Source organism: Taudactylus pleione, unplaced genomic scaffold (genome assembly GCF_031769625.1).
Source record: "Taudactylus pleione unplaced genomic scaffold, aTauple2 ptg000178l, whole genome shotgun sequence".
NCBI classification, from domain to species: Eukaryota; Metazoa; Chordata; class Amphibia; order Anura; family Myobatrachidae; genus Taudactylus; species Taudactylus pleione.
Window position 1 is genome coordinate 6,311,721 of NW_028284580.1, and position 13,785 is coordinate 6,325,505.

General features: G+C 41.2%; 1 protein-coding gene across 2 annotated transcripts; it reads left to right on the plus strand.

Annotated features, from left to right (window-relative positions):
• Window positions 1-3,205: 3,205 nt before the first annotated feature.
• Window positions 3,206-13,149, plus strand: LOC148520039 (uncharacterized). 2 transcript variants are annotated; one of them, XM_088475801.1, is made up of 2 exons: window positions 3,206-3,288; window positions 9,939-13,149. In XM_088475801.1, exon 2 carries the CDS (start codon window positions 10,098-10,100, stop codon window positions 12,900-12,902), a length of 2,805 nt encoding a protein of 934 aa, XP_088331927.1. In that variant the 5' UTR covers window positions 3,206-3,288; window positions 9,939-10,097; the 3' UTR covers window positions 12,903-13,149. The 2 variants fall into 2 exon arrangements, with proteins under 2 accessions (XP_088331927.1, XP_088331928.1); XM_088475802.1 differs by lacking the exon at window positions 3,206-3,288 and adding an exon at window positions 7,835-8,785.
• Window positions 13,150-13,785: the final 636 nt, after the last annotated feature.

Here is a 13,785-nt window from a genome sequence, read left to right on the forward strand (position 1 = left end):
CTTGCATCCTCAAAGCAGCAGCGACAAGCATGCGTCTGTCTGTTAAAGGGTGGTGACACCCTCAAAGTGTACTACACAAACAATAAAAATATTCTTTTTTTTTCTGTCTTTGTGAATTGTGTGGGCTGTAGCTGCACTTGCATCCTCAAAGCACCAGCGACAAGCGTGCGTCTGTCTGTTAAAGGGTGGTGACACCCTCAAAGTGTGCTACACAAACAATAAAAATATTCTTCTTCTTTTTTCTGTCTTTGTGAATTGTGTGGGCTGTAGCCGCACTTGCATCCTCAAAGCAGCAGCGACAAGCGTGCGTCTGTCTGTTAAAGGATTACATCGGTGACAGCATCCAAGAAGGCATGTCAGACAGTCCGTACCTGTACTGGCAGGAAAAAGAAGCAATTTGGAGGTCCCTGTACAAACTGGCTCTATTTTACCTGAGTTGCCCCCCTCCAGTGTGTACTCCGAAAGAGTGTTTAGTGCAGCCGGGAAACTTGTCAGCGAAAGGCGTAGGAGGTTGCTTCCACAAAATGTGGAGAAGATGATGTTCATAAAATGAATTATCTACTCTTCCAGGGAGACCAGCCTCCAGAACGTACAGAGGGACCTGTGGTTGTGGATTCCAGCGGGGACGAATTAATACTCTGTGAGGATGAGGATGTACACAACACTGAAGAGGGTGAGGAATCGGTGGATGAGGAGGATGAGGACGACATCTTGCCTCCGTAGAGCCAATTTGTGCAGGGACAGATTAATTACCAGCTTGTTTTGTGGGGGCCCAAACGAACCAATCATTTCAGCCACAGTCGTGTGGCAGACCCTGGCGCTGAAATGTTTGGTTTGTTAAAGTGTGCATGTCCTGTTTATACAACATAAGGGTGGGTGGGAGGGCCCAAGGACAATTCCATCTTGCACCTCTTTTTTTTCTTTGCATTATGTACAGTTTGGGGCCTAGTTTTTCAATGCCATCCTGTCTGCCACTGCAGTGCCACTCCTAGATGGACCACGTGTTTGTGCCGCCCACTCGTATCTCTTAGCATAGTCATCCAGCTACCTCGGTGCAACCTTTTGGACATAAAAACACTATTGTGAGGTGTGAGGTGTTCAGAATAGACTGGAAATGAGTGGAAATTAAGGTTATTGAGGTTAATAATAGCATAGGAGCAGAAAAACCCACAAATTCAGTGATTTTAGCTGTTTTTATGCTTTTTAAAAAAAAAAATACAGATCCAAAACACAAAACCCAGAACCCAAAACACGGAAGGGTGGTTTTGGCAAAACCAATCCAGATCCAAAACACGAAGAAAGATCCAGATCCAAAACCAAAACACAAAACACGAAAAGTGGCCGGTGCACACCCCTAATATATATATATACTGTGTGTGTCGTGTATATATATCTATATATCTATATCTCCGTAACCCTTAACCAGGGTTACATTAGGAACACCACTCACTCAAGTTAAGTAAACATATGCATATTATTTTGATATAATGAATTCTGGAGCTCATTCAGACCCGCTCGCTAATTGTGGCCGCTCGCTCCCAGCGTATTTAAATTTTGCAAAGTGACATCAAGGCAGCCGCTCGCTCGGCAAGGCATAAGCGTGCCCACAATGTTTTGGCGAGCGAACACTTTGTCAATGTAGATGCCCATTAGCGTGTATTTAGACGCCCACTAGTGCACGTCATCTCCAGGAAGTGCTTTAAAACATTGGTACATCGTAGACCCTCGGAAGCGATCGCAGCGCTTGTGGTTAACTCTATGTCTTAAGATTCACATGGCCCTGGATTCCTGGAATATATCTCCATTTGCTTTCATATATGGTTGTTGACTTTTATGAGTAATAAATTAGAAATTGTTTTGCAGGTACGATCACATATATGTTTATTGAACATCATTATTGCATTGATTCTTTGATATAATCTCAGGTTTTCTACCATTTAATTTTGAAAGATAAAGCTTCTGCAGACTTGTGGGCAGGACAATATCTGATTCGGTTGTATCCAAGAGATCCTAATTATCACAGTATGTATACACTATGGCAGTGTGTTTTAAGTTCATATAGTTTATAATAACTACACCAAGTCTGGAAGTGGGGGCTTCCTGTTGCCCAGAAACACTGTTCTCTCTCAGTTTTCTACTGTATGCATACTTTGAGGCAAATTGGCTCAGTGTAGGTGGGGCTCTATTCTTGTGAATGCAGTTCATTATCTCCTGGCTTCTAGGCAGCACATAAATCTGGTTCAGCCCACAGGACACATTGATGACGCCATCACTCTTCTCCACCATAGAGAAAATAGTGGGGAGAAGAATAAGGAGCATGTGTGCTACAAGAAAATGGCCGCTGCTCTCCAGAACATTGGGATATGTTCAGTATCCTGGCGCAGGGGATGCTCGCATTAGAAACCCGATGACGGAAACCCGACACCTGTCAGAATCCCAGCGCCGGTATCCCCAAGGTAAGTAGCGGGGTTGGGGGGAGGGTTAGGCACTAAGGGGAGGGTTAGGGTTTGGAACTAGGGGGGAGGGTTCGCTTTAGGGTGTGGGGAGGGGGAGGTTAGGTTTAGGCACTAGGGGGGAGGTTAGGTTCAGGCACCAGGGAGAGAGAGGGGGTGGGTAAGGTTACCTACTGACGGGTGTCAATATCATAACCCTGTCGGAATGCCAGCGTCTGGATTTTGACCACCGGGATGCCGAGCACCAGCATCCCGTACCCATCCCAGAACACTGATGGCTATACGAGTGGCTGTATTTATACTGCCCGGATGCTCTTTTATAGTTTTACAGAAGTAGTCAATTTTATGGTATTCCTCTATGTGGGGAGCAGAACCCACCATCTTTCATGCCATCGAAAAGGTGTCACAATATCCCTGGAAGGCAGGCATGAGTCAAAGAAAAGGGGATTTTTTTAAAACAAGTCAGTTTCCTCTTTTTCTGGAAATCAATGTTCTAATTATTGATAATAAGCCCATTTTAAAATGCAACACAATTAAATAATAAAACAAATCATGCACAATGATCTTGATAGTTGCTGTTAACACGTTGCCGTCACATATAGAACAATTAGAACACAGGAAAACAGAATACTGCTGGCAAATTTTGCAACCAGTGGAAAGTGATGATGAAACAGTTTGTATGCAGTCACTGTGCTAGAATGAAACAGCAGGTACAATCCAGTAACTTGAGACTTCAGTCTCCGCCTTCCTCACCAAACATTGATCACTCCTTCAGTTCACAACGATATTTCAAAACAACAAGAAAACCAGGCAACTTTTAAGTTTATACACTAGGGTAAGTACCTCAGCGAGTTCTTCCTTCGATCACTTCTGGCTTTAATAAGGTTGGAATAAAATTTTTGCTTTAAACATTCTCTCAAGACTAAAGGTGCATACACACGGGACGATTCGCTCCCCTAACGAAACCGTCCTGTGTGTCCCCGGCAGGGGTGTGCTCAGTGTCGTTCATGACACGGAGCAAATCACTGAACGAAATCAAAAACGATTTCGTTCAGTGCCGGGCTCCCTCCCTCATCCCCGAATATGTTCAACCTGACATTATCGTAAGGTTTCAACGGGAGGTTCGGGCGATGAACGGTAACTACCAACTACAAACGGGAGCGCGCATTGGTAGTTATGGTTCATCATTTTGGGGCTGAAACTGGATGATTTTTAGGACGACTGAACTATAACGACATCGTTATCGTTCAGTCATCCAAAAAATCGACCCGTGTGTACGCACCATTAGATTTGTATGTAAGCAATAGCTAGTAATCTGAGAATTTAGGGCATTATAAAGATTTACATGTAGTCCTTGTCTCACAGTTCCTATAGTTCAGTTTATATCAGTATTGCTTTGTCAAAATTATGTCACTATCTACAGCTTTGATTTTATTTCTGTTTAAGCATTGCCATAGTGTGGAAGAGAACGTATATACAATTCTGCATTGTGTGATTTTCAGGCAATTGTTCAGTTGGAAAAGAATTTGAAAACTGTTGACATGAATTTGCCGCAGTGCCAAAAGGCATTAATAACTGGACTAGACACCTGCTAAAGGTTTCATTCAGTCCAGTCCTATTATGAATTAAGTATTGCCCAGTTTCTAATTTTATCATGGTTAAGAACAAAGAGTTTTTATTTTAGTTCCTATTTTATTTCTTACTTTATTTTGTTGTGCAAGACATAGTTGACCACTTTCCACGATATGAAAGAAACATATTGTTTAAGTTTTTGGCCATGTAAACATTTCTTGTCGTAACATGTATACTTTTATTACCTACTAACATCTGGCTATTGTTAAAAGTTTTTGTAAGTCGGTTTTGCCTTTAGTAAATCTGCGAATTGCGATACTGATGGAAAACCATAAAAAAACAACTGAAGCTTAATAAATGTACCCTTTATAGATATAATTAAACAAACAAAATAATGTTTATTAAGCTCTGAAGTACTTTGTTTCTAAGCATTGATGAATAAAAGAATAGTTTAAGCAATATTTTATATTATGATTCAGATGTAGTCAGTTGGTAGAAAGAAGCAAAGAGGAACTATGCAGTTGTCTGAGGGTCCGATTCAACAACGATCGCAACTGCTAAAGTGTACGCAGACGGCCGATTGTTTCTCACTGCGCATGTGTATGCATTGCAGTGCGCGTGCGCAAAGGCACCACTGCGATCTGGTCTGCGATCGCAGTGACTAAGCAGACCCATCACAGAGTGATTGACAGGAAGTACCGATTCGGGGGTGGTGACGGGGGGGAGGGTAGTCGGAGAAGCCCAGGCGTGCCAGTGCATTTGTACGCCGTTGCAGGGGCATACATAAATTAGCCTTTGCGCTGGCATACGCAGCTTGAGCTTTCACTGCGTGCAGGAAAGAAAGCAATTTAGTTATAGGGTCAGACCTGCCTTAAATGTGCGAGTGGCTCCGATGTACTTCGATGTTACCGATGTGTTGGCTGGATTGTAATGTATTACAGATGTGCGAGAGGGGAAGTGGGCGTCTGCATGTCGTCAGTGTGAATGCTTTGCGATTGCAATTATTAGCATACTTTTGCAGCAGAACTACATGTGCAATTGCTACTGCAATCGCAATAGCGATCCTTGCTGAATCAGGCCCTCAATACGCAAATTGTTAATTTGATATTGTATAGCATACAGCAAGGGGTATATTTACTAAAGAGCGGGTTTTTAGAAGTGGAGATGTTGCCCATAGCAACCAACCAGATTCTACTTAACATTTATCTAGCACCTTCTCGATCTAGAAGATAATAGCTAGAATCTGATTGGTTGCTATGGGTAACATCTCCACTTCTAAAAACAAGCACTTTAGTAAATATACCTCCTAGAATGTGGAATGTTTCTGGTAATTTAGCAAAACTAGAATTACTCATCACTTCCCTATATCATGTTCTCCTTACATTTATGTTGGCCAATGGGGACTATCCAAAATAACATTTAGTTTAATGCAGGGGGGTATACTATTTCCAGTAGTGTTTAACACACCTCATTGCTAAATGGGTGTGGTCACTGTAGTAAAGGTAAAACCAATCTGCTATTCAACTTTTTTTTTTAATTTTTATTAAGGTTGAACTCATCTAGAGATCAATGCAAAAGTTGCACATATTGGACAACAGCTAAGATACTCACAGTTTTAGCTCTATTATGCTCCACCACCTGTACCTGCCATGATATGCTTACTAAGTCCAATGTGGGCAAGAATTTAGTGCGCATTCAGTGGCTACTCAATTTGCAATAATACACACAGAACTGCAACCAGCTGCATTTTTGTCTAACAGCAAATTAGTTGAGCCATTGGACTTTTATTCACTCTAACCATATGTGCATACGGAATGGGTATGAAATACTGGCGGCTGAAGCCCGAAGACTAAACATCCCGACTGGGGCTGGTAAGTATGCTAACACTCTCCTGCCTCCCCCCCCTAGCCCTCCCTTGGTGGTGCCTAACCCTAACCTCCCTGGGGGGTGTATAACATTAACTTGCCCCCAGTGGTGCCTAACCTTAACCCCCTCCCGCACCCTAAACCTAACTCGACCAAGGGGGTGCCTAACCATAACCTCCCCCCAGTGGTGCCTAACCCTAACCCCCCCCCGTACTGGGCAGAAACTGGTTGTGCTAGAGAACATTCTCTGGCACTCAAGGGAGCTGGTAATACCCTTGATGATGAGGCACGTCTTATTGCGGCACTTCAAAATCCTTTATGGGGTTTGCTAAACCTGGCTGTAATCAGTTCCTTGCTGCCAATATATATTTCCATTTTTTTTTAATAAAGGTCCATCTACCTCTTATAGGGGCCTATTTGCTAAGCCTTGGAGAGAGATAATGTGGACAGAGATAAAGTACCAACTAATCAGCTCCTGACATTTTTCAAACACAACCTGTAAAGTGAGTTAGGAGCTGATTGGTTGGTGCATTCTCTCAGTCGACATCTCTCTACAATGCTTAGCACATAGACCCTATTGAATGCTCATAACCAACATGATTGATGGACCCTCCATGGTGGTAATAAGGCACAAGTTCTTACAAGTCTAATGAAGTAAATATGAAGTCTAAATTTAATTCACAAAAATGTGAATTTCTCTATTATCAAACCCATATTGCATAGTGTAGTGACATTTACTCTCATTTACAGCTTTCCTATATGGTTAATTTAGTCTAGCAATTGTTTTACTTCTAATTCTCATTGGCTATCTTAAGGTGAGGGACAACATATACATCAACATCTGCTAAAGGAATGTTGTGTCCATATAAATGACACATTCTACACTATTTTCTTTGCCCCACAGACGGGACAAAATTGATCAAAGTGTGAATTTCATAAAAGTGTTTTTCTTTGTGGTTTTCAAACCACCAGATTTACTAAAGGCCAAACTGCTACTTTAGACATCACAATCCCAACTTTCTTAGCATATACAAATATAAGTAAATTGTCTGTCTTAAATAAAATAAAGAAATGTAAAAGCGAAAACCCCCCTCTCCTACGCAGCAGCACTGGGCCTTTCTAGATGCCCCTGGTTGGTGGGTACAAGGACAGTAATATAAATCTGGTGTCCTCTAACTGTGTCCTTATATTAAATGGCAGCATGGATGGTGTAATGGTTAGCATTACTGCCTTAGCACTGAGATTTTGGGTTCGATTCCCACCAATCTTTTAGATTTAACAATAATTAACTTTGCACCTTTGGATGTTATCAGATAGAATAGTGCCCCTTAAATGAATTAAAATATAAATATTGGGGCCATAATATAATTTTTATTTATTATTGTCCACTTAATATTTTCTGTAGTGTAGTGGTATTACTAAATTCTTAATCACAAAAAGCAGCGTAACTCTGAACAAGAGACAAAGCAACCTGTGCCCCACAACTGCAGCTTAGTCCACACTTGAGTGCACCACACCTCCAAGCAATATAACAAAATATTGAGTGTTCCAAGTATTAAGCTCAGTCTTCTTATTTAGCGTATAGATTATGTCCTCTTTGATAGAGACTTCTGCTCAGGGATAGAAGAAACAAGACATCAAATTATGCCAATGTATATGAACGAGCCAAATGCTTGAAGTTCTTCTCCTGGAACTCACCTCTTAACAATAAAATGCATTCATATAAAGGTTTCTTTTTACAAGGATTGATTGAAGTTTACACTCACCTGGGACCAGATGTACTAAGCTCTGAAAGTGATAAAGTGGAGAGCCACCAGCCAATCAGCTCCCAACTGTCATTTTTCAAACACAGCCTGTAACATGACAGTTGGGAGCTGAGTGGTTGGTCATTTATCACTCTGCACTTTATCACTTTTCAGAGCTTAGTACATCTCCCCCCAGAGGTGTTGATGTTCACATAAAAGTTTATTTGATCCAGTGGTAATATCTCTTGAACAAATATAAATACAAAATAAAAACTTCACTCTGCATAAGAATAAAGCAGCTGCTACCCATCAGTGACATAAACCCTCTAATTAGAGAGTTAGCACAGTGCGAGACATAGCACCACAAGAGTGCTACCTCACTTGGTAATATACAGTATAAGTAAAGTAGATTGGTGAATGGTTAGAAGCCATTCAACAGAGACATGAGACATAGTAAGTACGGAATTAGGTACAAGAAATATCAAATAGATGGCAAACTATATATGTAAACTTCAATGAGTACAACAATGAATGTTTATATTGCACTTTTCCAATTTTATATACTATATATCTATATGGTCCCATTTGGTGTTGAACAGTGCCTAATCATTCACTAATCTACTTTACTCATAGTTTTACACTGTGGCTCTGTACAAGTTGAGGTAGAGATCACAAATTACTTCCATAGCAAACTACATAACACAAGACACTTGGAGACATCTTCATGCCACTATATTGTGAGGGGATTAGATGCAGGCTCAAACTGGGCTGCCGGGGATTCGGGTAATTCCCCGGTGGGCCCCAATGCATGGTGGCCACGCCTTTCTGTTATGGGGCGGGGCTTAGTGTTGCACGAACGGGGGGGTACGCTGCCGTCAGGGTCTGATTAACAAAATGAGCGAGTGAAGCACCAGACCCCGGCCTTACGAAGCCCCGTCCACAGCCAATGAAGCCCCGCCCAACCGCAACAGGTCGAAGCTCCGCCCACTTCCCGTGTAAAGTAGGTTCCTACAATTTTCCACTGTGATGTCACGAGCAGCCAGCGGGGGAAGGAGCCCAGGCTGCTGGAGGCCCTCACTGCAGTGCACAAACACAGACCAGAGGAGCCAGGTCCATCCATCAATGAAAGACATATACTCCCTCTGGGCAGGTATGTGTGACTAGTGGTGTCAAAAATGTTTTAGTGTTATCTAAGGGGGTTGGTATTTGGTGGGGGGGAGAAGGGTGGATTTGTTTTTTTCTGGGGGATGCTGTGTTTTAATATTATCTATGGTGGTGTAATAATGTTGTATGTGTGTGTTGGGGTGGGGTGTATTAATATAGTGTGTGTAAAGGGTCATAGGCATCTTTACAATGGGTGCAAGGTGTGCGGGGACACTCTGCATTATATGGTGGGCACTGCGGCACTCTGCATTATATGGTGGGCATTGTGACACTCTCTGCATTATGTGGTGGGCACTCTATTACATGGCGGGCACTGCGACACTCTCTGCATTATATGGTGGGCACTGCAACATTCTATTATTACATGGCAGGCACTGCGACACTGCATCATATGGTAGGCACTGTGGCACTCTCTGCATTATATGGTGGCCACTGCGGCACTCTGCTTTATATGGTGGGCACTGAGGCACTCTGCATTATATGCATTATATGGTGGGACTGCAGCACTCTATATTATGTATATGGCGGGCACTGAGACACTCTTTGCATTATATAGTTATTAATGCGACAACTCTCTGCATTATATGATGGGCACTGTGGCACAAAGTGTAGCAGGTGCTGGCACCTTAATGTAACAGGACTAACAATGGGTTTTTCTCTCACCGTACATACATTTCAGACTTTACAATGCTGATGCTGTATCCAAGGTAGCCCAAGGTGACTAGAGCTACAGCTTCTAAACCCTATGCCTTCTGGAGACTGGTCGTAAAAATTATTACTTACCTAGTTTTAAATTATAACTAGAACACCAAATTCAGCTTTATTATTGTTATTGATTTTATTTTTAATTTGGCTTTGGACCTGTGCATTTTTCTAAATGTTACTTATGCTCCTCTGCTAGCTAGCCACACCCCTGGCTGGCCACACCCCTTTAGCTTTGCACCACCTCCCTTCAGTGGGCCCCTACAATTGCATTCCCCCTGTGGGCCCTTCATGTCCCAGTCCGACTTGGATTAGATGTATAAATAAGATTGATGGGATATTTTTGAGAAGAGGTGGAGAAGAGACACGAAGAACATGCTAAAGTTCAGCTAAAATGGTATCCTAAGAATTGTCCTTTTATTTTTGTTTTCCACTAGGTGAAGTTACATGGTCACAGCTGGAATGACTGCTTCTAACAATATCACCAAGAATACTGAGCACGGTTACAGACAATCATGGAAATTAATTTATGTTTAGAATGAAATCCAGCAAGGATTAGTTTCTACAATTATCTAGTAGTCTCTACTCCACATCATATGGCCCTAATCACAAAGATGATATTCGTCCCACTAACATGGCTTATATTACTATCTTCAATCAAACAAGGAGATGCCTTTGCAATACGGGGCTGTGAGGTTCACAATCTGAATCAACCTAAAGTTCTCTGCTACAACAAGGGCTTAGATCATGTTCCTGAGCAGCTACCTCCAACAACATCCATTCTAGACATTTCTTTTAATAGAATTGAAGTTATAAAGGCTGCAGATTTCAGCAATGTTAGTTACCTGCTGGAACTAAATATTTCAACCAATTTAATACACTTGATTGAGATGAGAAGTTTCCAAAAGTTATCTCGACTGAAGCTACTGAACCTTAGTAAAAATAGGTTATCATCTCTAAACGCTGAAATGTTTGAAGGACTGCAAAACCTTAGCACTTTGTTATTGGACAATAATGGCATTATGACTATACAGCCGATGGCTTTTTCTGCTTTAGGAGATCTAAGAGTTCTTGGTCTTTCATCAAACCCCCTCCGCACACTTAAAGTTATAAGTACTGTTCTTCAGCTACACAGCTTGGAAGAGATATATATTGGAAACTGCAGCCTCTTATTATTTTCATCTTCAGATATTGAAAATATATCTGATTCACTTCATATTATTGATGCTACAAAAAATCTATTTTCATCAATCAACTTTACAACCCAAATTCTACAGAACCTAACATCCCTGGATATATCATTTTGTGGACCACCTGTTGTGTGGTCAATAAAGGACCCTTGCTTCCTGAAGGGGCTAAAGAGATTAATCATGGAAGGCATAAAACTGAAACCACCAGACATATTAGAAGTTATCCAGAGTCTCAGTTGCAGCTCCTTGGAGGAAATTAATCTTGGTTATTTAAACCTAACAGACTCTGACCACATTATCCAAGAAATATGCCTTAAACACCCCAAAATGCAAACTCTTCATCTCCAGGGTAATGATTACACTGGGCTTAAACCTTATATTTTTCAAAACTGCACTTCCTTAAAAAACTTGGATTTATCTCACAATCGTTTTGTGCATGTTCCTGCAGGAACATTTTACAATTTAGTTTCCCTTATGCATCTGACATTGGCCAATAACAAATTAACATCACTTCCAGATGATTTATCCCAGTTGATCATTTTGGAAAGATTGAACCTCAGCACCAATCAGCTTACAACAGTATATCTGAATGACACCAAGTCATATAGTCAACTAAAATATTTAGATTTATCTGGAAACAGGATTTCTTTTTTTCAATCTTCATCGCCTGTGAGTTGGAGTCTGCAATATTTGAACCTGGGACAAAATTACCTTCTTGATATTTCAGAGTCATTTGCAGCTAATTTCAGAAATCTGCAGGACCTGATACTGAGAAAAAACAAATTAAGTTATATCACTGCATATACTTTTACAAACTTAACACTCCTGAAATTTTTAAATTTGATAGACAATCAAATAGAAGTCATATACCCACGAGCCTTTGAAGGGGTTGAAAACTTGCAAACATTACTACTCGGCAGCAATAAAATAACAAGAAATAATTTTCAAAATAATACTTTCCAAGGACTGAAGTCACTTGTTGAACTGCAACTTTTTAGCAATTACATAGAATATGAATCTTCAAAAAAACTAGATGTCCCACCTTTCCAAATCTTAAAATCTTTAAAGTTTCTTAGTCTTAATAGTCAGGGTCACAACGGCATGAGGAATTTGCCAGGTAATATTTTTGAAGGCTTGGTGGCTTTAAATAAACTCCAAATAGGCAATTTAGCCCTGTCTGAAATTGACGAAAATGTGCTTTCATATATTCCTCAGCTAAAAGAATTGGACTTGGGCAATAACCCTATCCAGATGCTGGATAAGAATCTATTAAAGCCTGTACACAATTTGAGTGAACTCCACCTGAATCGACTAAAGCTTGAATCGCTTGACTTTCTAACTGTATTACATTTTTCCAAACTAGTAGTCTTTCGAGCTGCAGGTAATCAGCTAAACATATTCACTGACAAACAACGTCAAGCACTACCATCTCTCAAATTCCTTGACTTACGCAGTAACCCACTGTACTGCAATTGTGACAACCAATGGTTTCTAAACTGGGCGCAATCTGACGTAAAAACCCAAGTGCTCAATTTTTATGATTTTCAATGTGCTTATCCGCCATCCAAAAGGGGACATAAGCTTGTCACTATGAACACTGATTCATGTAGGCCTAACTATGACTTTGTACTCTTTTTGTCCACATGTTTGTCCATCAGCATTTTGTTGGTGTCTTTGACAGTGTGGAAGTGTTTAAATCGGCAAATTGTGTACTATTATTACATGCTCCAAGGTTATTTGTATGACAGGAAATACAAAGGGAAGAAACGAGAGTATACGTATGATGCTTTCATCTCCTACAACTGTAGTGATGAAGAGTGGGTTTTTAGTCATCTCGTACCAAACCTAGAAGAAACCTATCATTGGAAGCTCTGTCTTCATCACCGGGACTTTGAACCAGGAAAAGCTATTGTGGATAATATCATCGATAGCATCTACAGCAGCAGAAAAACAATTTGTGTCATCAGTAGACACTACTTAGACAGTGAATGGTGTTCCAAGGAAATGCAGGTGGCCAGCTATCGCCTTTTTGATGAGCATGCTGATGTACTGATTTTGTTGTTTTTAGAAAAAATCCCGAATCACAGGCTTTCCCCTTATCACCAGATGAGAAGACTATTAAAACAGAAGACATACCTCATATGGCCAAAGAAAGGAAATGATTTCACTGTCTTCTGGCATATGGTGAATCAAGCCCTGCGAGATGATTAAGTGGTAGGAATGGATATTGGGCTGTGTACAGGTATACAACTATAAAATCTAGGACTGGAAAACTGTCTTAGCCAAGACATTTTGCAATGTACTCAGGGATTCAGTTAGCCCCATGACATCTTTGTTTCAGTACAAATGTTCAAAGCTATTGAGAGTTGTGTCCAATGGAATTAAACACCCACGGCACTAGTGGTGTTACACACTTTTGTTAAGTATAGTTTCACAATAAATAAACATGGTAAATAAACGTGACAGACGAATAAATTTATTATACATCACAAATGTATTAAAAGCCCATATACTTGGCCCAGGACAGTGCTAGGGTGTTTTGCGCCCCCTGAAAACTATAAATTTGCGCCCTCCTATATATTACATATTAATCTAAATATTTGTATACACTACACTCCATGTCCTATGGTTATATGAATGTACACAGTATAAGCCACATTCTGTCCTGTGGAGCTTTACAAAGTCACATTTTCACTTTATACAGCCAGAGAGAGAACCACACTCTCATTATACTGCCAGAGAACTACCCCCATCCACCCCAGCCAGAAGGAGAACTATGCAGCAGTTCTCCAATAAGACCTCCACCCAGCACTGCCCCAGTTTCCTGCTGCACAGTCCTCAGCAGTGTCCGCAGTGCTCTAGCTCAGAAAGGGGACAGGGTTGCAGCCTACGGGAGGGGGCGGAGACTTGGCCACTGGATGGCTGCTGTAGCAGGAAAAAACTTCCTATCTACAGTAGCAGTATCACTGGGGGATCGGGGCTGAAGTGCCTTACCGCTACTGCTCTGCTGCTGCCTGTCATAAAGTTTGACAGGCGCAGCAGCAGTAGCGATGGACTGGGGAAAGCGCCTCTCCAGCCCGGCGACTCCCTGCAT

What these genes read in the sequence shown, in the direction of transcription:
- LOC148520039 (XM_088475801.1), top strand. Translation starts at nt 10,098, where the DNA reads ATGGCCCTAATCACAAAGATGATATTCGTCCCACTAACATGGCTTATA.